Source organism: Zosterops lateralis, assembly GCF_965231275.1.
Source record: "Zosterops lateralis genome assembly, chromosome: 11".
Classification (NCBI taxonomy): domain Eukaryota; kingdom Metazoa; phylum Chordata; class Aves; order Passeriformes; family Zosteropidae; genus Zosterops; species Zosterops lateralis.
Genome location: NC_139771.1, coordinates 22,106,685 through 22,133,990, shown reverse-complemented (window position 1 = coordinate 22,133,990; position 27,306 = coordinate 22,106,685). Strand labels below are relative to the sequence as shown.

General features: G+C 40.6%; 1 protein-coding gene across 2 annotated transcripts in view; it reads left to right on the top strand.

Moving 5' to 3' along the window:
- Window positions 1-27,306, top strand: part of FGD5 (FYVE, RhoGEF and PH domain containing 5) — a 65,408-nt gene that overhangs the window by 16,508 nt on the left and 21,594 nt on the right. The window contains exons 3-11 of one of the 2 annotated variants that reach the window (XM_083869357.1): window positions 9,158-9,287; window positions 9,783-9,841; window positions 9,954-9,984; window positions 17,930-18,081; window positions 18,778-18,934; window positions 19,349-19,433; window positions 20,747-20,797; window positions 22,330-22,388; window positions 26,105-26,176. In XM_083869357.1, the coding sequence (XP_083725483.1) occupies window positions 9,158-9,287; window positions 9,783-9,841; window positions 9,954-9,984; window positions 17,930-18,081; window positions 18,778-18,934; window positions 19,349-19,433; window positions 20,747-20,797; window positions 22,330-22,388; window positions 26,105-26,176 (796 nt within the window). Of the gene's footprint in view, window positions 1-9,157; window positions 9,288-9,782; window positions 9,842-9,953; window positions 9,985-17,929; window positions 18,082-18,777; window positions 18,935-19,345; window positions 19,434-20,746; window positions 20,798-22,329; window positions 22,389-26,104; window positions 26,177-27,306 lie in introns of both variants that reach the window. The other variant, XM_083869356.1, reaches the window with a different exon arrangement.

Here is a 27,306-nt window from a genome sequence, read left to right as displayed (position 1 = left end):
TAATTTTAAGTCGTTTCCCAATACAACTCTAAACAGCTTTAAAAAAAGGCAATGTTCTCTACAACAAAAACCAGCACCTCTGTCTTCCACCAGTTCTGATGTCTTTTGGAATCAGGTGCCAAGAATTCAGATTTCTATTATTAAACAGATCACTAAAAAGTCTGTCTGCAGCAAATGATAATTGATTCAAATTCAGTTTTGTGTTTGTGTTTCACTGACACATTTTCCAAGCTGGCATCCTCCTTTGAGTTTTCTCTACTATTATCACTTAAAATTATGTTAAACTGGATATTCTGAAAGGATTATAGTGAGTTGCATGCATTTGCTGCTATGATGATCACATTTGCCTGACTGACACCTAATCACATCCAGGCTAGATTCTAGAATCAACAGTGTGATTCTGGACGTACTCTGAGTTTCAGAACTATATGTACAAAAGTACAGAGCAACTGCTGTAGTGTACAAACCTAGACACACTAAGGAAGAGGACTTGTAAAGATATTCTAGTTCTCATGGTAGTCAAAAAGCTCGTTGTACAGCTATGAAACATATCTGGACCAAATTCTTACCTATATAAAATTTTAAACTTGTTCATTATGCTTGTAAGGTAGCAGAACCATCCACCAACATGGAGCATCTCCAGAGGAGCCATGTGTGTGAAAAACATGCTTAGGTTCTGCTTGGTTCCATTTGCTAAACTCCCACACAATGATTGATGCACACCTTTTTCTGAAGTGTCTATCTGCAATGTATTTTATGAATTCCCTGATTTATAGGAAGAAATAAGTCTTAGAGAGGGTTCAGAGTGAAATCAGAGGGCCTTATGCTGCTCAAAGATCACAAGTATAAATGTAGTGACTCCGCTGAAGTCAGGGTGAATCCTCCCCAGTTTTACATCATTGTATCCAAAGTCAGACTGTCACTGAGATAAGTAATTTTACAGAGGAGAATAGGGCAAAAGTGTTGGGAGGTTTCACAGTCAGAGGCCATTTGTGGTGTGACTGGGGATTACTCAGCAATTCGATACCCATCCTGATAATATAAGTGGATGTGTTCCTTGTTATCTTCCATCCCTTCACAGAAAAGCAGAATGAAGTTTCAATGTAATGTAGATGTGTGGTGTGCACGGTCTGGGAAGGAAGAACTTCACAGCACAGTACTTCCATCACTGCCAAGCACTGGGTCTTCATTATGCCCATCTCCTTTGCATTGCAAAGATTCAACATAGCAAAAGGTTATCACAGATGGGGAATAATAGGGTGATGGAGATCAACAGGGCTGTGATTTAGCAAGGGAAAGAAGGAAAAGAGAAGCATAAAAAGAATCTTAAGGAAAACCTCTGCTGGGGCTGTTGGATATAAAAGCTCTGGGGTGCCTGCGAAGCTAATGATTTATTCAAAGTAAAAGCTCTGTGGCAGCTGACATATGATGTAAATAATATTTTCAAAGGACTCTCTAAAGGGTAGAGCTGCCTTTAGTAATATATTATGTATTATCGGCTGCCCCATTGTACCTTCTGGCACAGCGGGGCGTTGGGTGTGGTGCAGCTGAGCGTCAGCCCTTGCTAGTTCACTGCCAGGTCATCTCTGGGGAGGAACTGTTCCCTGTTTACAGGAAATGCAGCACAAGGGCCGGAGGGCCAAGCTGAGCACGAGCTGAGGCCACCACAGCCCACTGCCTCTCCTGCAAGCCTGGGAGAGCAGGAAGGGGGTATGCCACTTGTCTGAGGCACAAGGACGCTGTGTTTTGTTTTCAGGCATGTCCAGCTTTTGCTGCTGCTTTGTTTCACCCAGTGTTTTAAAGCCACAGAGGTGGGGAGAGTAATGGTGCTCATAGACAGCAGTGAAACACTGAGCCTGAAGTGTGGGTTGGCTACACAGGTGCCTCAAAGCAAAAACCTCAAAGCCATCCATCCTAGCACGTCTGAGACATGGCCAGTGAAACCTCACCCTCAGGCTTTCTCCTATTCCTTCTCTACTGATAGTGCCCCGGGCTGGGCCAGAGGACATTCCCTAAGATGGTGCCCAAACATCTTTGTGCTCCTCACTTCCTGCATTCCCCTCCAAAACTAGACCCGCACCAGCACTTGTTGTTCTGTGAACATCTCCAGGAGCAGTGGTTGAAGCTGTGAGAGTTTTGTCCTTAAAGTTGTCTGGAAAACAGCAAAAGCCTTATGCACCTGACCAAAAATCCTCTTCCTCTGTCCTGTATTCAGCACAACAATGCAAGAAAGAGCAAAAGTCAAACTGAAATGCTTGTGGAATTCATAAGAGCCCCTTTCTGGCCTTGGCAAGCAAACAGCTTATGCCTCAGAGTGTGAAATGTGATTATCCCTGTGTTACCTTGCCTTGACAGGCTGTTTATGTTATAAGAAGACATCATGTCTTTCTTGCCCTTTTCAAACTCCAGATACAATATTTGCCTTGATGATCTGCCATGGGGAACTGACTAGCTAAACACATGCTGCACTAATAGGCATTTCCTTTTATTGGCTTTAAATGCACTTGGATTTAATTTCCTTTAGTAATGAGCCTTCCTTTTGATGAATGAATTAAAACAATCATTTACAAATGGATACAGGGAAATAAAAATTCAGTTTTAATAAAACAGGGTATTTCAGCACCCCATTGCATCTCTCAGATCACTATCACTGCATTCAGTTCATATGATTTTAATTTTTTGCAAAAAGAATGTCAGTGTCTGAGAGTTTGAACTAGTAACTCCTGGGCTTGGGACTTGAGATAGGGATACTGCATACAGAAAAGGGCTGGTTTCAATCCTCTTGGCCCAACAATGGAGGGTTGGGGTCTTTGCATGTGTTGATTATTTTTCCTTCCCACTTGTGAATAGTGTGAATTTTATATATGTGGGTTTTGCATAACCCAGCTGTGTCCGGGTGAGATTCTGGTCTTGCATCCAATATATATTATAATTAGTTATGAGCTAAGATTTCTGTGACAGAGGGTGGAGTCTGGACACAGGGTGGAGTCTGTGGATGGGAACGTTAGGGCAGCAATTTAGTAGTCATTTGTAAATTTAGCATATGCGGTCTGAGTTAATGTGTCAAGCTCATCACCACTCAGCTGGCTTCAGGGAAGTTACACTTGTAGAGGATGTAGTCTACAGAGAAAGACAAACTGTACCTTCCAAAGTAGTTCTTATAAGCTTGCTCTGCTGACTCGGGTCAAATAATTACCAATGCAATCACCAGTACACACAGAAAAAAAATTTAGGGTCATAACTGTCATTCATTTCAGAGCTTCACTGGATCTCTGTCTAAATGAACTCAACACCACTATTTCTCTTTAGCAAATATTTGAATATATTTTCTTTTAACGGTCCAGAAACATGGTTTCACTAATGAACGGATGAAACATCCTAGACAAAAAGACATTCTGTTACCCCACAACAGGCAGAGCAGAAGTTGGTGCTTACCTCAGAAACCCAGGCAGTTCACTTTCTTCCTATTGCCACTATGTGTAAACATTGAATATGGTAAACCCTCTGTGGATAATTACTGACCTTTAATATACTACTTCCAATGTAGGAATGGGACCAAGGATGTGATTTCTAGCCTCTTCTACTGCTTTCTTCATCTTGTGGCAAAATTTTTGGCCAAATACTGCTATGATCTTTACTTGCAGGTACTTTTGAAACAATGAGAAATTTTCAGAAAATATATCGGGGGCTCTTTGGCCTTCAAGTATATTGGTAGTAATTAATTTGCATCATCCAATTTGCAGTTTGCAACATATGCAAAGAAAAAATCTATTCTCTCCTTCTCTGTCCTGACACTGACTGGGGAGATAGAGTGAAAGACTACAGGGAGGCAGCAAGGAGATAATCCAGGTAGCCTGGGTGTCTGAATGATGAAAAGCTACCTGTTAACCGAATGATGTCACAACGGTTGAAACATCACACCCTGGACAGTTTTTGGAACTCATTAAGCAAGGTATCATTTGCTGATGCCTTGAGTTTTATTAGTTTTGATCTTCCTTTATGCAATATATATTTTATGGAGACAAATTATTAGTTCATTTCAGATAGCAACACAGCAGAGGTTCCTTAAGGTCTGTACTTATTCATACCCTTCTTTAGCCGCAAATATATTAAAACTTACTTCCAAAAGAAACCAATTTTGTCCAGGGAAACTAATTCAGGTTAACTGGTGCTGATGATTACTGATAAGCCACCCAGTCTTTTTCTCCAGAAACTGCATTTTGTAATATGGAAATCCAATTATAGAAGTCCCCGGTGCCAGGACAGACAGACAAGAATGATGGAGGTGCTCAGGAACTGTGATGGCGTAATCTGTGATGAGAGCTGTGATGTCCTCACTGGTCACATCACACTTGTTTTGATCTGAGATAGGAATAGGAATCTCATGCTGACCTGCTCCCTCCCATACGATTAACGCAGAGGGAATCTCCCCCTCTACTCTGTCCTCCTGAGACTCCAGCTGGAGTACGGCATACAGGTCTGGAGTTTTCAGCAAAAGAAGGACAAAGACCTGCTGAAGTGGGTCCAGAGGAGGGAAAAGAATGCTCAGAGGGCTGGAGCACCTCTGCCATGGAGACAGACTGAGAGAGCTGGGGTTGTTCCGCCTGGAGAAGAGAAGGTTTTGAGGTGATCTCATTGTGGCCTTCCAATACTTAAAGGGGGCTTTTAAAGAAGGGCGAGGGTGTCTTTTTACATGGGCATATAGTGATAGGACAAGGGGAAACGGTTAATGGTTTTAAACTAAAAGAAGAGGTGGTTTAGATTAGACATCAGGAAGAAATTCTTTACCTAGAGAATGGTGGGTTGCCCAGGAGATCTGTGGATATGTCCCATCCTTGGAAAGTGCTCAAGGCCAGGTTGGATGAGGCTCTGGGCAACCCAGTCTAGTGGAAGATGTCCCTGCCTGTGACCGGGGGATGGAATGAGATGATCTTTAAGGTTCTTCTAATCCAAACCACCTATAATTCTGTTCTATGATTGTGATCACTGTGCCACTAAAACTGCATGACATCTGAACCTTGCACAAATTCTTACTCCTTCAAGGGGATGCTGTGTTGCTCTTGACTGAGCAACAAATTTCTGGCACACTTCCACTGCCAGCTGCAGAATCGGTTGCAAGGTAGAAATATGCTATAACTCTGTCCCAACACACATGATGATACCTTTTAGGCAGCAGGGTGGATCTACTGCACTAGCATTTGAAGGGACATTACCAGCACATTTCAACACCCTAACCAGCTGCACTTTGGATGTACAAGGAACCACTTGGTGGAAAGGATGAATACTCCATAGATATCATGAAGCATAGCTGAGGAAAGCATAGCCTGCAGGAAAGAGGACTCCCCTTCTCCCCTCATGATTGCTGCTTGGGGATAGACCATGAGGCAGAAGGCAAGTGAGATTTATGAGCCTTTCTTTAGGATGTGTGACTTAAGTCATTGAAAGCAGACAAAGCAAACTGCAAGCCATCTGATCATTACTGGTACAGAGGACTTATATCACCTCAATGGAAGTCACAGGCCTCAAGTTTGGATTTTCACCAACTCAGATTTTTTTGTTTTGTTTTGTTTTCTTTGTTTGTCTGTTTTTTTCATGCAGAAGGACTCTAAAGAAAGACATACTTGGGAGTTTGCCTAAAAGATGAACATACAGCCAAGCGCATTTGTATTGTTTTGCAAACAAGAATACATGGTCTTCAGAGACTTTTACTATAATACCCTTGGCTGGGTGCTTTTGCAACTGTTAAATCACCCACTAAAATCCTTATATCTCACTAATGCTGACTGAATAACTTCTAAAAATCTTTAAAAATTGATGTGATCGTTGCTAAGGAATGGGTTAGAATTTGCAAGGTCATTTGAAGGACAGATGTGAAATTAAAAGAAGGAAATGTATCTCTTTTAGAATTGCACATTCAAGCAACAGAAAATACAGTATTTGTCAATTTGTGAATAATTTTCTGTGAGCTCTCACACCTGTTGTGTATCTCAACACTGTTCTCTTGTGCACACACCGTGTGTGCTCAAACTTCCCAGCCTGTGTTCTGCAGGATTCACAGCAGTAGAGACTCATGTCTGGACTTCATTTTAAAAGTGCTAATACACCAATTAGTTTGGCTTCCCTCTCTGTGATGGCTTCACCTTTCCCTCAGTCACTGAGGTCACTTCAGGTCAGATGTAAGCATGCTACAGGGGCAGGATAACCAGAGTCTGTGGACTCCAGACCACTTTTTTGGATGGAGCAATGCATGTGCAGAGGCAAAAGTACACAAATAACTATTCGGGTGCATCCATACAGCTTCTCCCTACTCTGTACCTATCAGCAGCTCTGCCAATTATAATGTAACTAGTGCTAACTAAAAAGACTTTTGCTGCACCACATCCTCCTGCATTTACTCAGTCAATTAAATGTCAGACCTGTCCCAGAAGGCCCATTGCTCCCTTTATTGTGATGGCTCACTCTTGGAATGATGATAGACAATTGCTGAAAAAGCAGCAGATAATGTGCCAGCAATCTGTTCTCATCCAGCCAAATCATTGCCACAAGATAATTAATTGTGGGTTACTGTGTCTACTGAGATACTGCAAACTCTCGGACTGTTCTTCCCACCCACACACTTTTATTTGCATCTTCCATTGCATTAAAGTTCATTGCTTCCAGTAAGCTCAGTTAGCAGTGCTTTTAATGAACTAAAGAAAAGTATCACTTAGTCATTCCTGGGCACAATTCAAGCCTTCAGAAGCTAGGAGTACTAGGGAGCATAGACATAAAAGATGGATAATGACGTGTGAATTATTTGGATTAAGTGTTTACAGGTTATCAGGAAAGGTGCACTGCCCAGGAGCTTCTGTGACAATGCAGAACAATCTCAGAAGTAAAGACCTGAATGCTATTGGAGTGGTCAGAGAAGAGGACAATGGAGATGGCGGCACAAATATACACGTGCCTATCCTGTGTCCAAATGATATCCATTACATTTTGAGACTTCTCTTTAAACTCAAGTTGGTGCCACTGGGATGCAGGCCTCCTGCAAACAAAGCCATGCAATAGTTTAGGAATATTGCAAGTTCTGCTACTGTATGAACCTTTAGTAATGCCATTAATAATGATTACAAGACTAATATATTAAGGCGTTCTTGCCAAATTATAACGTGTTCTTATATGAACATAATACAGTCATTTATCAGAGAGAGAGAGAGAAGGAAGGAATACCTTAATTTCATATCTTCTGGGACAAACAATTACAAACTGCAGAAGACTTGTGGAGTAAGGATTGAGAATGGCTAAATTATTAATAGGTTTTCTGAGCTGTTCCTGTATTTACCTCATTCTTGTGCTGAGGTCCCTTTGCTGTTGAAGCTGGACAGGTTTTCAAAAGTGTGATGATGCCATCCACACTGAAAAACTGCAGTTACAATTCATAAGCCAGAGTAGAAAATGGTGAGGAACAGTGTTACTGCTTGGCCCTTTGCCCACCCATGACAAATGCACTCGGTGGCCTGTGAGAACTCCTGGACTAGCACATGAGAAAAAAGATGGAGGCATAACAGAAAGGTTGACAGCCACAATTGCATGGGAGACACATAGCTCTTTTTTCAGCTTAGAAGTAAATGCAGATGCACAGGGAGTTTCCTTTCTGAAAGGAAATAAAAATCTAGTCAGTGACCTTGGGAGTCTCATCATTGTCCTCTCACTTACATTAGACTGTCTTTGCCCAGCCTTCTGTTACTCTAGTATTGGCTTTGAAGCCTTGGGTTTGTTCACATTTGGGATCTCCAAGTGGAATAGTAAAGAAAAAAAAAAAGAGATGAAGCAGAGCTGTGAAAGGAAGTGAATATTTCAGAGCAAATGAGAAGTATAGAAATAATATAAACTGAGTTATCCAGGCCCACATTACAGACTCACCCGGGCTGGCGAATATGTCTACTGGAAAACATGGAGATGTCAGATTTTGTTTCTTAAGACAAAAGACTCACCTTGTTGGCTGAATACTGAAATCTTGCCCTGGAAATGTAAAAGGCTGGGGGGCACTGTGGTGTATAAGCTGTATATAAACTCCCAGAATGACACTGTGGTCAAAACTCCAAATCCGATCCTTGAATGTGAAAAATCAGTCAAGTCAGGTAGGAGTAGACGGGTGTTACAGCTGATACATACGGTTTGCTATACATCTTTTGCCAGTGCCAGAATAATGAGTTATGTGTTGCAGTACCAAGAGCAATATCAAAACTGGATGGCAGCAAAAGGTGATGCTAAAATGGTTGGTAAACTGAATAATGCTAATGCATAATTGGATGAAATTCAGAGATTTTAGAATTATTAAATCATAGGTGGCATGACATAGTAAGGCGCCAAAATCTTCATCTATTTCATATAAAAGTCAAAATGAAGGGACAACTTGAATACAGCTTGTGAGTACACAGTAACAACACCTGGAAGACTGCCATCAGGTTTAACAAGATCTAGCAACTGGAATTTTGAGCTAGGGGTATACAGACCAGCTTTAGTCATGCTTTATGGAGATTTTGAGTTCACTGGTAATTTTAATTGAAAATAAAAAGTTTTAAATAATAAAATGCTGTGAAGCCACAGGCCTGTATTACATGGGGCTGTGTTTCACACCAGGTCCAGTACTCTTACTGCACAGCTTTCTCTGGGTTTCTGGACCTGAATTCATATTCCCCTGAAACAACCTGAGGATTCTGGAACCTGAGTATCTCGTAGTTGAATTGATGGCATTGTTATTACCATTATACCTTTCTCATCCTTTTGATGTTTTCCCAGAAAACCCATTGTCACAATATCTAACTTCCATTTTAAAGTGTTAGCATGATTTTGCTGTATCTATTTTGAGGGGTTGACTAGGGAGAAACAAACCAGTTCTGGTTGCTACTAAGCATGAAGTTTTTACTCCAAACTGGGCCAAAACACTGATCTTTTGGGGAAGCTTAAACAAGTTCAGTTAACTTCCCATTGGTCCTCTCAGTGTCTTCTGCTGGCCTAAATGACCTAACCTTTGAACCTAGCAGCCAAAAAAAACACCTGCTTGATAAATCTTGCTTTCCAAGCCCTGCAGTTCTGCAGAGATTCTATATATATGAGCAACAGCAAGTCTGGGAATAATACCATTGAGCCACTCTGTTCTGTTTTTCTGCAGTGCCTACACTGAGCCCTACAAGGTCTGCCCAGTCTCTGTGACACCAGTGGAAGTTGTCACATCAGATGAGGAAGAAAAGGGTTCAGAAGATGACGAGACCAGCCTTGGTGATCCCAGTCTCACCAACAAGGTAAAAAACCCTAAAAATGGTTAATGCATGAAACATGGAGAAGGAAAAGCAACTTGCAGAAGAACCTGGATTCTCAGCTCTCTCTGCTTTTTGTCTATTGCTCATTCAGAAATGGCAGAGCCATCAGTCCTATACTCCTTCACTGCACTAGGAATAATTTACCTCTACAGCACATGACAAAGGCAAAGAATGTAGTCTGAAGATGGACAGTGGAGACAACATAAACAGCAAGAAAGGCTTGACTTGAATGTCAGGAAAAATGTCACACTCCAAAGCATTTAGTTGCAATCTTGAAAATTTAAAATTACATTGAGTCAAAAAAGACAGATGGAGAAGACTTTCACAAAAGTCTAGGATGCCAGACACAGAACAACAAAGAATTAAAGTCTGGTCACTATTTTTACTATAAAAATATGTTGGTTCAAAGTGTTCTCTAACACTGCTTTACTTTGTAGAATGAGAAATTTCTTAATTGCTTCTGACTTCTGTTGACAGAAAGAAGGCCAGTCCAGAGCTTACCTCATTGCCCAGGAGCTAATGACTTCGGAAAAAATGTGAGTTTGCTTTTACAGCCTACCTGTTGCTCTTCTGAAATTGAAGCTATACAGTCCACCCTTCAGTATTCATTTGATGGCAGTTAATAAAAGTTTGTCTCTCTCTCCCCAGATATGTGGAAATGCTCCAGTTGTTACATACGGTAAGTAAATAATTTTAATCCTTGAAACCTAGATACCCTTTTATTTAGCTACTATTTAAAAGACATAAAAGTACCAAAGGGATTTAAGTGAATTTGAGGAGGAATGGCTTACTGTGAACCAACCATTCAAATTTATGATTTGTCATCTAGGGGGAAAAGTGTTGGCCAACATTTGGGGCTTGTTGGGCCTGAGACTGGCGTAAAATACAAAATTAACCTAGTGCAGAGACAGAGATGGTGAAAAACAGGTGAACACTCTCCTGTCAGAGTGGGACAGATGGAAATAGAGCTATGACACATGGGGATTTGATTTTAATGGACTCACTCTGCTTCCGTTTAAGCATTTTGTTTTCTGATAATGCAGATTGGTAATAGCCAGCGTGCTCTGGGTATCCATACTGTGTCCCAGTGTTTTGGTTTAAGACAATTTAAGAGGCGGATACTTTAAAAACAAAGATAAACTCCAAAGAGCAGAGTAAGCCCTCTCCCAAGATGGCGCAGACAACTACAAGTGGGAAGACAAAGATGGCAGCAGCCCTCCCCCCTCTCATCTCTCCAGTGGCAGCAGCTCCGTTGACAAAGGTGGCCGGACCCTCTGGCGTCTGTAATTTGGGAACTGAAGAACTCAGTGAATGTGCAGTGCCAGCCTCTCTGCCTGTTCCTTAGGCTGGCGGCATCCAACCAGCATCAGCGCTGCAGCCTCCAAGCCACTGGTGCTGTGCTGCTCTCTCGGGTCCCTGTTCCAATGGGGGCTAGGGAGAAAATGGATGCTCAAGCACACAAAGAACAGTGGCCCAACCCCAAACCGGTGCCAGCCTTGTGCTGCAGACAGCTGTTGCAAAATTCACTCTGAAAGTTTTTGATTTTGAAATGCAGCTTCTCAGGGGGCTACTGTTGCCACCCGGAAGCAACTCCCTCCTAAGGCCAGAGAGAAACAGAAGCAAACCGAAGCGTAACTTCTACCTGTGCTGCCTCAGCTATCTTGCCCTGCAAGAACAAAAGCAGGAAGAGCAAGAGCCAAGAGGCAAGAGAGCTCTGCTTGGGCCACCTTAACTTGAAAAAGACAGGCACCCTCTGGTTCTGTTTCTGGTCATGCCATGGGGTCTTAATGAGACAGCAACAATTTTGGTCTCAGATAGGTATGGAATACCAAAACATTTTGGGTAACCCAGGACACAGCTAGTCACCATGGGGAAAATACAGATTCTGGTGTCAGAAACACATGAGAGAACACCCAGAAATAATAGCTTTAGTGCCTGATAGACAATTCCTGCACGGCATGCCTCTCAAGCAATCTACCAAAGCAGTAGGACCAGACACCTTAAGGGACTTAGATAATTAATTTGCCAAAACTTTGATAAATTTGTGATAACCTTCCTAGCCATTTTGTTCTTCTGTGTTGGCTTTCCTCTGATTTTTGCACCACCAAACACATTATTTGACACCAGTGAGACATAGCTGTAGCTATCTGCTGTTCCCTGGGGAAGCCAGGGTGGTTTCTTCACCTGTGGCATACAGGGCTTCTGACCACTGAGAACACTCAAAGAACTCATTACTGAAATTAATATTTCCAAAAGTATCACCAAGAAAAAGAAAAAGGAAAAGGCTCTGCCAGCCTCAGAGAAGAGAAATATCTATACAGGAAAATACCTTGCACAGAAAGTATTAGCCACTCTGCACCTTCATTAAAATATTCTTCATCTTTTTCCATTTCCAAATACATTCATGCTTTGGTACGTTATAGGTAGCATGTAAAAGCAGACCTGAAGTAGAGCGTGAATACAGTGGAGGTGTCTGGGAGAGGCCTCTAATTTGCATTATATCCTGTATTTTCCATACACCTCTAGGAGATAAAAGGGGCTTACTAATGCCAGAAAACTTTTTGTTATATAGATCCAAATCTATAAATGCACTTCAGTGCCTTTATCCATAGTATAAATGGCTGCACGCCCTCATGGCTGCTATAGCACCGTGTTACTGTCAGGGTACCTTGCCTATGCTGTTACTGGGTCAGGAAAGAAATGCCTCAGGACTTTCCCTGTCTCTTCCCTCTTCTGCTTCCTCTAGTAAATGCCAGTGTAGTGAAATTTGTTTCCTTGCCTGCCCATCCCACTGGAGTAAAGGGATCTTATGAACATTCTGCATATTCTCATTATTTCCCTAGTTACAAAAGTAATTAAGGAAAAGAGAAGAAGAAAAGAAAGAGAAGTTAATATGTCAAATGAAAGCAAGAAATGGGCCTAAAGTAAACCCTTGGATGAATGCACTGGTGGGCAAAGTTAAGGCATATATAAGTTGTGAAATGTCAGAATATCTGTAACCATGCACTGTGACATTCCCTGTCCCAATTCCCTGGGTTAGAAATTTAATAAAATCTCATCCATTTTAGAATTGGAAGGAGCCATCAGACCTGATGAGCAATCACCAACTGTATGAAGTTTAAAAAAGGCAAAATCACAATTTTGATTAATTATTTCCTTGTAGAGTAGAAAAGTTCTTACGTATCTTGACCCATACATTCCTTTAGGGGTTACAGGAGGCTTTTCTTCAGCAGAGCCAACAAGCAAGTTTTGCAGATAAGATTTAATTGTTTGTATGAGTTGGCTTTCTAACTACTGAGGATGTATGTATGAATGGAACCTGGGTCAGAGAATGAGGGAGAAGAGAGAAACAGGCAGCCTGCTTGCACACTTGTCTGCTAGTTCGGGCACTCGTTGGCTTAGAAGAAGTCAAAAGTCTTTATGGGAGCAGGCTCACAGGGTATGTTTCCATGTTTCATTGATTGCCTGTTGCTCTGGCATACTCCATATCTCTACTGCCATAGGCTGATGTCTGTAGGATACCTACCTACTGCAGTGGCACTCAGATATAATCTGCAGGTTTCTCCATTGCAATCACTCTCAATCTAGAAAACACTGTCACTTTTCCCATCTTAACTGATTTTGGATCTTTATGTTTGCCTGTTGCCTAGGGTATTGTTCAGAATATCTAGAGAAACTATTAGCAATTTTACTACATGTAAGTCCCTTAGAATGCTGGGGTAATATTGCCTAACCAAGGCAATATTTTCAATATTCTCATAACATTAAAAGTTGCAATAATCTAATTGCTCCTTTTCACATATTTGAATAGTTTTAGGAATAGCCACATCAGCAAAAAATCATACTGTGCTCTTGCTGTTGATACAAGTTCCACTGGCAGATTTCAGAAGCAACCACGAGTGACCACAGTCACCAAATTGCTCTCAAGGTACAACATACCACTCATGGCTGGTTAGAACCAAAGACTTCCTTGACAACACTCCTCAACCCAGGCATACGTTTCTGTTTCCCATCACCAGCTTTCTCAAGAAAGCTGTTTCTAAATGCTTATCAAGTCCCAAGTTTCATCTTCTCCTGTAAACACACATGTTGGAAATAAAGGGAAAGAACTAAACCACACCCTAGCTGCTTTCAGAAAGGGAAAAAAAAGGCTTTTCTTAGCCTGCAGCAAGAGCAATTTCCCATCTCATTTCCAGGCTTGGCTAGTGCTGCTGTTCATTCAGTATAACAGAATTTGTTTGGCCTTTCAGTGGAGACTTTAATAAACTGATTGATTGCCAAAATGATGACATTTCCATACACCCACTCTGCTATTGAACTGAAAGACTGGAAACATTGTGTTACCTCACAAACTTGGTATCAGTTGGTGCGGTAGTAGTGATAATAATCTCAAAGGTTAGCTGTTACTTGCCCTACTCAAAGGTAGTGCAGTTCTCTGCAGCGGTGAGTTAAGAGCTCGTTCTGGTCTGAGCAGATGGAACTGGCAGGGCCTTTTAGTCCAAGTTCATGACCTCTTGGTACTCACAGATTTTCCAAAGTTGATTAGTCTTTCAATTTCCTTCAGGATCATTTAATCTTGAAGTTTTGTCATTCTGTCTCCTATTATACTTCCCCAGCAATGAGGCTGCACTTGACATGTTTTTCTTTGTACTGGCTCCTGAAAAAATGCTGCAGGTGGTTTTCTCAGCCTAAATTTTCACACATCACCAAGATGGTTTGTTTGCTTCTCCATAGCTGGTCTGTTTCAAATGGCTTTACAAGATGCACACAAATTAAACTTAGTGTGACTCAGACTGCTTCAGGGTCCCAGTCTGTATGGGACCAAGCATTTGCTTGATAATGTATCACGGTTATGTTTATTTTGCCTTTCATTTCTGATAGTGGACCATGTTCATGTTTATTTTGCCTTTGGCTTTTGTACATAAAATCATCTTCTTTGTGTGTGCATAAACCCCTTTGAAGTAGTTCTTACTTCCCTCCAAGATATTTACTGAATTAAGGACAGCTCTGCACTGAAAAGACATCAGCCCCAACACCTCCTTTTAAAAAGAAAATTGATCCTGTTTCCTGGTTTGCATTTTCCACATAACAACGGACCACAATTGTTAGAAACAGACTCAGATTTATGCTTCCTAAGCATTTGGAGATATCTATATGAATAGGTACGATAAGAATAAATATGTGCTGGTTCTCCAGACTTCAGAGAAGTTTGGAATTCAACCCTGCACTAGACATCCCAATGTTCATGACTGCAAAATAAATCTTAGGAAGTAAAAAAGAACAAAATAATCTTAGTGCTCAAGCCTCTCACTTGAGATTAAACCTCATTGATTAAACGCTACTTTCAGAACTCTTGAGGGTGGCACATTCTCAAGAACAAAAAATAACTGCCTAATTTAGGAACTACTGCTACATGTTAGACAAAACAGAATTCCATCTTTCTAATTATTTACACTTCCAGTGAATCATTTGCTGAGCCTTTTTTATTACTGTGAATTTCTTGGATGTTCAAAGTTCTGCTGGACCAATCAAGTCACTACTTTACTAATTAAATGTTTTAGTGAATGCTACGTGCTGGCTAAACAAAGAGCTAGCTTGCTGTTAGGCCTTCTGAAGCTCTTATAGAAGCCTAAGGACAGACTGTTACAAAAGAATAGCCTGCCCTCACTTACACTAGGCTGAAATTTTTCTCATTTATTTATTCATTGTTGTGTTCATTGGCAGTGGGAAAATAACTATGTATTGGCCAGGGAGCTTCCACAGTGGGAATGTTGAGCCAAAATATCTTTCAGATAATCTGAATATCTCTTAAAAGGAGAAGGAAGCCACACCAGCACACCTGGATCAGGACAATTCCCTGGTAAAAAGCTGCACTGGTACAGTATTCTCAGTGCATACTGTACAGCCTGCTGGTTCTGAAATTTATTTGCAGTGTTTTGGATGAACGTGTCTATTTGGCTACATGTGAGTGTGTGCTGAGGTCAGGGTTCCTGACCTAGATTGTACCCTGCATGGCAGGACAAGAGACTAATTGCGGCTGCTGCCATAGCATTTTCTGCTGTTCGTTTGGCATCGTTTCTGCTGAGTCCAGTAGTGAGAAATGTGAGATCACTCCTCCATACAGATCAGGGGTCATTCAGTCTACTGTAGGAGATGTGCCACTTTTTAATTCGGGAGTGCCACTTTCATCATTAGGAAAGGGGCTGCTGACTGTGGTGCAGATCCCTCCAAGAGCCACCATGGCTATAAAGGGCTTATTTATGGATGCCCAAAATGTAATGAAAAGGTTTATGTTTCAGAAACGTATTTTTATAACTGAGTTGCTAACCTTCCATGTCACCTAGGCAGCTTGGGTTATGCTTTCCCATGCACATGCAGGTAGAGGCATAAGAGATCAGTAGGCTCACTCACTCCTAGATGTAGCTATCATTACGGAACCTTGAACTGAGCAACTTCAATTCATGAAGCTGTTTTAAGGAAGTTTTGATCCACCAGGGAATTTATGGACTCAGTGTTTAGTACCTCCTGTACTTAGACATTGGGCTTTTGTGACAGACTTAGGGACCTTGAGGTGTCATGGTTGATTACAGTTAGTGAGACTGGAAAAGCACTTTGCATTTGATTACCAGCTTCACAGGCACTCAGCACTTTCAACAGTGACATAATTATTTTTTAATGGATGTTTTTAGTGATTACTGTTATGCTGCAGGGTTTTTTTTAATCATTAGAAAGCTGTCTATCCAGGCAACTGGAATTTAATTATTTGTCTGAGAATTCATTATAATCAAGGGGACAGACAATTAATAACTAATTAAATCCATTGAGATGCTGTGGGAAAGGAGCGTTAATCCTGTTGCTCAGTTGTGGTGGAAAGTGGACAGATACAGAACTGTTAATTTGGAAAAGATTACATCTTTGTAACATAATAGATTACTTAAGCACATCAGTAGTAAATTACAAGCTATTCACTTGTCCAGGCACAATAAGCTGAGAGAACCCTTAAGATTCTTTCCCTAACTCTAACCCTAACCCTTTCTCTGGTCTGGATTAATTATGATGACTGAGGACTTTGGAAGGTTGCAGATTCCTTGGACTTAGTAAAAGTATCCAGAAGACAAATTGATTGGCTTAGTTGGTTGAAAATTTTCTGGATTGTATACCAGCCGAAACATAAAATTAGATGGGCTAACTCACATCAGAAAAAAAATCTAAAAGCACAACATTGGGATTATTTATGGTACTCAGGCAGGACATGTTGCAGAAATCAGACCCAGATAATTAGGAAACATAGTAATATTTTTTCAGAAATCTTTATGATATTGTTTTATTTAAGATACAGTTAATAAAAAAAATGTCATCATGATCTTTTTTTTTTTACCTAGTTCTAGTTGCTAAAAAACCCCAACACTGCATGTGTGACTCTTGGCTAGTATCCATTAGATAATCCAGTCATCCCAGTTCGTAGACACCCAGTGTGAACATTGCAGTTGACAGTAACAACAGAAAAGCCAGGAATGCATCTGAGGAGACTAAAACCTGATATTGCCTGGAGTCAGTTCCTATTGATGAGAGAGAAATTTTGAAGTTCTTTGACTAGAGTCTACTTGTTCTGTAAGAACAGAACCTTTCAGCAAGACCACAGTCGTACCAACCAGATCCCACTATGCTGGAATCAACGGAGCAACCTTGATTTAATCAGCCCAAAGTGGCAATCCAATGTCAAGTGTAGATTTACAGTGAAGCATATTCTGATGAGTTGCTCATAGCAAGTTTTATGGAAGTCAGTTCTTTTTAGACTCCTCTTTAATAACCCTATTCACTTAAAAAAAATTAACTAGACAGAAGCCAGAGTCATGAGAAATGCCATGGTAAATCCCACTATGGCCCAGGGAAGTTCGTAAGATTGTCCCCTAAAAGTTCGGGGAACAGAATTTTATTTCTTGGCAACTCAAACCTGGGAAAGCATTTTGCTCTGCACTCTGAAATAGGTGCCCTGTTAAGCACCAGAGCTGGCTATATCTTAATACAGAGGAAATTTCTCCTATGCCTACATAATTTATAAACCACTTCATGGTGAAAATCATTTGTAAAATGAAGAAGAAAGGACTCAGGTTTCATTGGGAAAATTATTTGTTCTATAGCTTAAATTTAAGCTCAGAAGTGTAGCCAGTTCAAATTCTAGCACAAGGCGTGTAGTTTGTGTTTTTCATGTCAAGCTGTTGGATCCAATGAGATGAGAATCTTATCCTTCATTTTTAAAAATTATGTTTCTGGTTAAGAAACACTGTAAAAATGAGACAAACCACACTCAGAAAAGCAGGGGGAAAAGACAAGGTAAATAAAAAGATACCAAATCATTGTAGGCATAAGAATCTCATGGCTTGATCCAGTGAAATGTTCCAGTTTAGGCTGATAGCACTGTGGAATTCAGCTGAAACTGTGTATGAACTAATGGATGAAAAAAACATATTATATGATCTCCTTGGCATACTGAACACTATCACTGTTGATAGCATATCTTTTAATTCTTAGAAATCATAGTTTAGGAGTCAAGAAATTGTAATAATAATTTCAGAAACAATATTTTAAGTCTGTTTGCCTCACTTCAATGCTGTTGTTTACAGGATTTCTATGAAGGTATCTTGAAAGTGCTTGGAGAGGGTGACGAAAATGAACAAGAAGAGTTTAAACTCAAGCAGGGTTTAAGTGAACTCCCTGAAATTTATGAATTACATCAAGACATCCTGAAAGAACTGGAAGAGAGAGTCCTTAAATGGCAAGTACAGAATGGCATAGTTTGATGGCCTTAACATACCCTCCACAGCAGGTGGGTGAACTCACTGTGTTCCCTTGACCATTCCAGCAGAAGTGAAAAGAGTAGAACCTGAACTACTTTGGCAGATTTTGCGTACAGATAGGAAGGAAGTGAATGTAGAGGCTGTCAGGCTAAGAAATCAAATACAGAAATACATGTGCAGTGAACAGCCCATAACTCTGAATGACCCCCCGTCAGTCAGTGTGAGAACAGCAGCTTCATATCATTATCCCCTGCTAGTTCTCAGTCATCACCAAGTGGCTTCAAACTCATGGCCTGAAGATCACAGACTTGTGCTGTGGGAGGCAGGAACGACTTACATCAGAACTGATCTTGAAGAAGATCCACTTCCAGAAATTTACATAGCAGCTGTGTAGCTCTCTGTTAAGGGAGATCCCCTTGCCCCCAGCACCGAGGCAGGGATCTGCTACCCCAGGCTTCCAAGCCAAATGGACACTGGCAGCCTGTTAATGGGACTCCATCAAACATCTTTGCAGGGCAAAGTCTTTCCCTGACTTTAAAGTTTTCCATGCTTTAGGTGCACAGTGTACAGAGCCACTGTGGGTCTAATGCAATAAGCAAGAAGTATGGCTCTACTTCTTTACTTTTATTTGCTTATTTGTTTATTTGCTGCTTCTTTTCTTTCTGTGGCCTTAGGGATGAACACCAGAAAGTTGCTGATGTTTTTCTCTCCAGAAAATCAAGGTTTAATCACCACACAGCATACATTATGCAGTTTGACAGGAATTTGGCTTTGCTAGATGAAACGTGCCTTAAATATTCCCAACTGGCTACCATGATTCAGGAGTTTGAGGTAAGGATCACATGTTTTTTTACATGCACTAATGCTTGGCTTTACCATGGGGATTACTCAAGGATTTTTTTTTTTCCTGGAACTCCACCAGTGTTCACACATAGGGTAGAATGGAAGAATAGTCTTCTTTCACAGCCCAGGTGCAAAAACTGAAGTGAGAATTTCACGTTGTGAATTGTGCATGATGTGTTTGTTTGTATCTCTGTTGCCCACAACTCCTGCGTGTGCATACAGATCCGTGAGTATATTTGGCTGAAACACAGTGAAGTGGTTTCTCAGTTCACTTTTTAACTTACCAAGTTCTTTGAGGATGCATTTGAGTTAATAACTAGGATTATAACTAAGATGACAATTTGCTGCTGAGCTTGCATCCTGCTAATCTTTGTGTTTCTTCCCTTCCACTGAGGACAGCAGAACTCTGGTGACAGCCTTTACAGTGTGAAACACCAGCTTCTGAAAGTGGTACACCGTGTCTTCCAGTATCGTGTGATGCTCACAGGTCAGTAAAATCACTCTCAAAAGTACCCAAAGAGAAACTGTCCCCTGATGTTCTGTGCCTCCACTGTGCAATGTATCGATGCCATAACAGCTAAAATAGGGCTAGAGCAAGTATGGGATTTCCTGGAAAATTCAATATGCCTAGTTCAGGATTCAGGAAATGTCAGCATGGGAAGAGGCAGGCACTTCTATGGGACAGCCATGTTGAAAGGTCACAAAAAGTATAGTCAGATGCTTTTAGCCATTCCTTCTTGGCTTTTTCCTTCCATGAATCAGGAGAGGCAGAGTTCACCCTCACTGCCAGCAAACAGGTTTGATTTTTTTATGATGTCAAGGGTAGTTATCAGAGACAGTAGAAGACAGGTTACCTCGCAAGGAGACTGCACTGCATCCTGTATGACAGTGGCAAGCGCTGTCTTCTTTTTAACAAAGCAGTTCTACCCAGTACTGTGTCATAAGTCCTATCCACAGTGCACCTAAAGCTAGTGATTAGTCAAAAACCCACTCCAATTTTGCTGCATCATAGGAGGCAGAGATAGAAATGTACATTAACAGTACACTTACAGATTTTGCATTTACTGTTATACCTTCCCTGTACACTCAGGACCACATATATAACTACTACTTGAGTCTTTCCAAGGGGGGTTATGTTCCTTCACTGCAAGCCACCCCAAATCTAGCAAGTCTGAGCCTGTGAGGAGAGCAGGCTTTCTGAAGCCTGACTGTACAGAAGTAGTGTCTCCTTCCCGTGCCTATAAAAAACATATGATTCATTTACTGTAACTGTAAATATAGCCAACATGGGAAAACAGAATTCAGCTGGGAAAACAGAATTAATTAGAAAAACAATTATTTGTAAAGTGGTGCTACTCAGCAATTCTCTTGATTGAAACATTTTTGACATTGTTTATTTATTTATACTTGCCAAGTTATGTGAGCTCAAATTTGTATCAGTGCTCTTGCATTGATTCTCAAAGTAAAACACCATCAAGGATGAGTTTTGCCTTGGAAGGAGTCTATATATACACTTAATTATTTGGGAATAAATTGGTGTGGGGCATCACTGTGGATGCCCCATTCCTGGAAGTGTTCAAAGCCCAGGCTGGATGGGGCTTTGGGCAACCAGAACTGCTGCAAGGTGTTCCTGCCCGTGGCAGAGGGATTGGAACAAGATGATACTTAATGTCCCTTCCAACCCCAACCTGCGTCTGATTTTGTGATAAGGATTTAATGCTTTAGCTAACAACACTACAAATTATGGTGATCTGTATTCTGATTGTTGGATTTCTGTGTTTGTTTGCTCATTTCCCACAGATTACTTGAATAATCTTTGCCCTGATTCTACAGAGTATGAAGCCACTCAAGGTAAAATGAACTTGGCAGAAGAAAACTTCTGTTTTGCTAACATTGCTTCTAAAGAGGTGTGAGATCTTTATACTAACAGTATATAGAGGATGATTATTTTCAGGATTTTGAGTTTATAGGTTAGATGTAAAATCTATAAGAACTGCTTATTAGTTTAGCCAAATTATTAAGGACAAGAATCCTATCTTTTTTTCTTTTTTAATTGAAGCATGTGGACTTCCCATAGTTTTGATGTGATGGAACTTACAGAAGAAGAAAACATCTATACAGACATAGTGCAGACACTGTAGTTTTGCCCCAGTCATCAAGGAAATCCTAGTCCTCTTTGGCTTTGTAAATACTTGGCTGGGTCATTGTAAAGCCAATTTGGATGGCTCCCCCTGCCTGACTGTGTACCATTATCTATGGTATGCCTACTCTGCTCTGTGAACTTGGGCGAAACCCAGGAGGTTTGAGTTGCGTATCTGTATTCTGGATTCCGTAAGGTTATATAAAGTTGAAAGACATTGCATAAAAAACAGTTCTGCAAAATCAGGAACAAATCCACTGCTAACACCATCCTTTTCAATACATGAGATAGACAAAGCAGAAGTCTCTTACTCACACTGAAATCAAAGCAAGGTTTAGTTGTGGTGCCTGTGGGAGTAGTTTCGAGGCTGGAGTAAGCAGCAGTAACATTGTATTGATGAAATCAATTCACCCCTCCTACACTGACTATAAATCCAAACCAACTCATTGCAATAAAGTCAGTGGTTGAGTGCTGAAAGTCAGTTTATTCTCCCCAAGAACAGAGATTCATGCAATATTTAGGACCCTAGTCACCGACAGTAGAACTACAGCTATACCAGTAATTTAAACAATAGCAGGGCAGACACTCAAGCCCTCTGACCACAACTGCCATTTTCATTTGTGGTTAGGAGATGCTTGTGCCATTCCTAGCCAGCATGCTGCCAAGGTATGGCCAGAAATTGATAGAAAGCCCTGTGCCACATGGGAAGGGATGTGAAATAGGGATCTGAGCCAGGTTACACCACTGCTTTTAGTGCCAGCAAACACATTGTAGCCCAGGTTATTTGCCAGTGGAGAATCCAGGAGTTCATTCATGTCACCACTGCATACACATTTCTATCAGAAAGGGATGATATGTCCACTCCTTCAGCAGTAAGAGCTACAGCTTAGACTGCCATGCTATTTGGTGGCTAAAGTTGGGTTACATTCATCTCTCTGTATCTCAAGACATTGACAAAAACATCTGCCACTAGAAAACATTACAAAAAAGATTAAGTGCCATCCTAGATGTTTAAAACGGTCCTCATAAGCTCTTTGAGTCAGCACAAACATGATGTAATTTCACCCAAGAAAATGATGATGGGAAGAAGGGGAGACAGCACTGTGTGCCATGTCAGAGTTGCTAGGCAGTTACATTATGGAAGTGACAAAGAAGCCAAAGGATGCCCTTGCAAACAGGAGGGATTTGAGTTATTTTTCTACTCTTGTGTGATATATAGTGTTTGTTTTCCTTCATCCCTCAGCTGCCTTATTCATAATTTCTGAAATCACGGACCAAGCCAATGACAGCATGCTCCAAGCGGTGAGTCCTACCATGACACATGCTCCCTGGATCAATAGTGTGTTTTGTGTACATCTGTTCAAGTAAATACATATGTCCATTAAATTCTGAAGCCTCCTCCAAGGTGAGGCTCAAGGGCTTATACAGATCTGGTTTACAGTACTGCAGATATGGAGTTGGTCTATGCCATTTAGTGCAACTGTGAAAGATGCAAGACACTATAGCCAGCTGCAAAAAGGATTTTTTCCCCTCTTGGAGTTCAACTCACTTCTTTATTATTTCATTGCCTGAGCAGTGAGAGGGTTGTTAATAATCGTTCAGGCATCAAAAACATGAAATACAAGAAACAAAACATCACATATAGCATCATCACATTAAGATGATGCTGATGAAGGAAAGGAGTGAAATATCAATCTTCTTAATAAGGGCTTGTTTTCAGGTAGGCTCTTAAGGCTGAAAAAAATGGATGCATATGAAGAGATTGCATTGTTAGAGAAGAACATGCTAATCAGTTATGAAGATGAAAGAACAGATGTAGGTTGAAGGGATGATGTCTAACAAGCCTAGAGTTTTATCATAAAAAGGAATTTAATCTGACCCCTCTATAAACTAGACTCTGAAACTACAGACTTACTAAGCAAAGTTTTCAACTGGCTTGATTCTGATTTTCCTTCTCCTCAGGCAAAGAATTTATACTCATATTTTTCCATTATTAAAGTGGTCTTTGTACCAAAATAAGTATTTCATCAAAAACCTGAGATCTCATGAAAACCTTCCAGAAAAATCTGGAGAGCTTTAGGGATATCAGAGCTTTAGGGATATTTGTGTTAGAGGTTGAAGAACTCTTAAGAGCTCGGTTCCTAACAGATCAAGGTCACACATCTTTTCCTGGCACCTCTGCTACCTTAGACTTCACTTAGGTATATGGGATATTTATATAAATACTTCTTTGAAGTTAGAAATATATATATAAGTGGCTAAAATCAAATTTGCTGTGTGCATTGCCATGAAATCATTTTGCCTCTATTAAACCATGCTTTAATTTAAAGAATGTCATCATATCATCTGAGTCTTACACATGTCACAGACTGTGTAATAATTGCTATTAATAATAATAGCAATAATAATCCAAACAGCAACTGTTTTGGAATAATTTCATCACAAATTCCAAATAGATTTTTACATTTATTTCTTATCATATCATCAGAGCACATCTACTCTTTTTCAATAAGACTCCAGCGTTTTTTTCCTGGAAACTATTAACCCAGGATTTTCAAGCAAATTATGACCATACCTATCTCCACAGCATTTTTACCACGTAAAAAAATATTACTTTCAACTTACAGATGTACAAACAAAAGTACAAGGCACACCATCACCACAGAGTATTATGTCTATCTGTAATTCCAGGAGATGAACGAAGCAGGATTTGTATTGCTCTCTGAATGTCTACAATCTGTTAGGGGCCCTGAGATGCTAAGAGCTATAAATCACTGTTGCTATTAACAGCTGGTGAATTCCTTGGGGAGGCTTTCCTGTTGCACAGACATCATGATAAAATTATGGAAGCTGCAGTTCCCTGCTAAAGTGGCCACAGCAATATTTCTGACACCCACTTCTGCAGTACTATCTGGGTGGAGCTTTTATTCCTTAATTGTAGGACTGTGAAGGATCTTTGAAAGATGAATGATGGTAGTTTTAAGACGCAGGAAGAAAGCTATATAAACTGGGAATTCTGGGGAAGTGATGGGAAACTATGCCCCCCCCAGCTGTCCACATTCCCAGATAAACCGCTATCCTTCACATGTGATAGTTGTTTGACTTCCTTCAGGAAATGAGTTCAGTACTTCTCCATCCATTTCCTGGTGAACATGTGTCCGTATTGCAAACATCAGCATTTCAACAGTCTGCCAGCAGTCCTGAGAAAAGCTGGGCTGCTGCAACTACTCCTCTTGCTCTGGTAAAACCCCAGATGAGTAGTACTAGCACTGGCATGAGTGTTCTCACGGGAGAGCACTGCTTTTTCTGCAGATGAAAAACAGGTTTCCATTGTGGAAGCTGTCAATTGGACAAGTTTTGCCAGGCTAAAATACCCTTCAGTGACAGGAAACTCCTTTGCAAATACCTTTTGCAAAAGTCAGCTGTCCCATCATCCCTGATATGTCTTGTGCTATTGTTTTATATGTTGTTTTAATTTTTATTTCCCTATTTATTAGAAAAAAATCCATTTGTTACTTCCTGCATTGCAAAGAGATACCTGACACCTCAAATTCTTGAAAATGTGTCAACAGTCAATTACATTGCATGGGCACAGTGAAGCTCTGTGCTGGTCAAGCCTTCTAGGTATTTCCATGTATTGGACATCCAGTTACTGATTAAGAAATAAACTTAGTATCATGCTAAACAAGTGCAGTGTTTCACCAAGGCAGTAAGATAGGGAGGTATTTCAGGCTTATATCAAAAAACAAGCCTAGATAGGTATGTGAACTGTGTTAGCTGAAATCCAGGCCTTGACATACCATCATGTTGACTTGGATATGCTCCTTCTGGTATCTCTGATAACTTTCTTAATTAGCTCATCCTGTAGACACCACTGATTTGTATCAGGCAGAGACAGTGTATGATCTAATCAAGTCTCACTAATCCCAGGGGTACATTAATGCCAGTCAATGGAGCAAAGGGAAAACAGACCATTGCCTGTTGTAGCAGAAAACTGTACTCAAAGGCTGTCAGGTCACAAAGCTGACCAAGTATGGTCCATATCAAGTATGGTCCTTATTCTGTAGTTTATCCAGGTGTGTAACTGAAGATACAGTGGCTAACTTAGATAGAATACTCCTAATTTTTAGGTATATTCCAGTGATGATTCACTGCTGCTGGGCCACCCATTCTACTGTTCTGATCAGATAGAAATCACAGCTGAATCCTATGCACAACCCTCTGTTTTAAAAGCCTCACCTGCTAAATGGAAGGATATTTGAAAAGACTGGCAATATTGCAACGGTACAGACATCCCTTCTTCCCTCTTATATTCTGATGTTTTTTTATGGGAGCCCATACTTATCTAGGTTAATCTTATTTACCATCTTCATAGATAAGTTCATGCCTGGTGCTGGTGCCCACTGACTGACTGTGCTTTAATGCCAGGTAGATAGTTAATAGCATCAGAATCATAACCTTGAATCAGGAACTTCCTGATTTTTGCAAAGCATCCAAACAGAAATGCAGCTTCTTTGCCTAATGCCCTGTTGCAAAGGCATGAATCCGTTATCACAGAATGTAAATCTTCAGATAATCCTAGCAACAGTCTAAAAGTGTGAAAGAGTGCTTTGGATTATGTGTGTCATGGCACTTACGCACAGGCCTTTGGAGCAGATTCTGTTCTTTGCGTCTGTCCCTGTTTCATTAGTTCACAGAGCCAGGAAGTGGCAAAGAAGCCAATGTATAAATACTGTATGAAATTAGAGGTTCCTTTGGAAGGTGAACCAGAGAATCACAGGTGAAAGAACTCTAGAAGGTCACAGCAGGCGTGAATGCAGGTGATGAGGTTTTGTAAAATCCGTAAGGCAGGAAGTAGACTTACTGGGTGTAAATCCTTGGTCCAGTTCTCTCTGAAACCTAATTGTGTAATATCAGTTCTAAAGAAATAAAATGGTGAGGAGGGGTGAGGGAATTTTTGCCTGCTTGTATAAAAACAGTCTCCATGCAGCCTTCTAAATGCTGTTTTTCTCTCCCAGGAAAACTTGCAGAAGCTAGTGCACATTGAGCACAGTGTGAGAGGGCAGAGCGGCCTCCTCCAGCCAGGAAGGGTGAGTGCTGCAGGCAGACCTGTGCTGATAAGGGCATTGTTTCTTGCCAGCAACAAATCTGCATAGATGTAGATGGCCGTGTTTCAGATGTCTACAGATGTTGTTTACTGAGCAATTGTGATATGAGTTGGAGCACTGGTTTGTATAAAAAACATCACTCTGGCAGTGAACAAAAAGAAGGTCATGCTGGGAAAGACATGCATTGTCTCTACTTTTACATAGAGCAGGCTTTTCATCTCAGCTGTCCTCAGACACCACAAGTGCAGTGTATTTTGATGGAGCTAATGATTTCCTCCTTATATACTCCTGCCAAAAAGCTGCAACTCTATCAGGAATTGCTTGCAGCCTAAAAAGGCTCTGTACTTTATATAGCTGACTAAGAACCTTAAATTAGGGCAATTAACTTTTTTTCAAATTTATATTTTCACCATTCTCCCATGGTGCTTTTAATACAAGATGCTGTTTTAAAGAAACACAGCAACACAAACATGAGGGAGTGTACAGCTCTGTCTTGCTATCCACATCAAATGCAAATTTCTTCTTCTTACTTTCAAACCTGCCCAGTTTCCTCAGCTCCAACCTGCTTCTACGCTTCAAAAGATTTCTTTCTTGAGCTCTGCAACTCTGAATTTCCCTTCAGTCCACCAATATCTTTAACAAAATTCATGAAGCAATTTTCAAGCCATGCATACTCATAGCATAAGAATGCTAATCAGCCAAATATTGTGGTCAACCTTTGTTTTTCTCTCTAACATCAATATTCTCACTTGCCCTTACCAGGTAATGCTTTAACAAACTCTACAAAGCCCAGCATACAGAATTTGCAGGATTTGTCTCTTTGATTATAAACCGTTCAAGAGTGAAAAAGTACACTAGAATCTGTTCTCCACCTGAAAAGAGCAGATTACTGTTAATCCAGTGATGTTATGGCAGACTTTTTCCAACATTACTGCAATGAAGTTCTAGTGTGCTGGTTTAGCTGCTTACACACACAGTCCTACCTACATACATAGTAACAAGATGGACTGAAAAAGTATTGTGCTTGCACAATTATACAAATTATGTATGCAATTAGAGTTAAATTAATGTAGCATACTAAAACCAAAGGTTTCAGCTTTTCTCTGATCAAT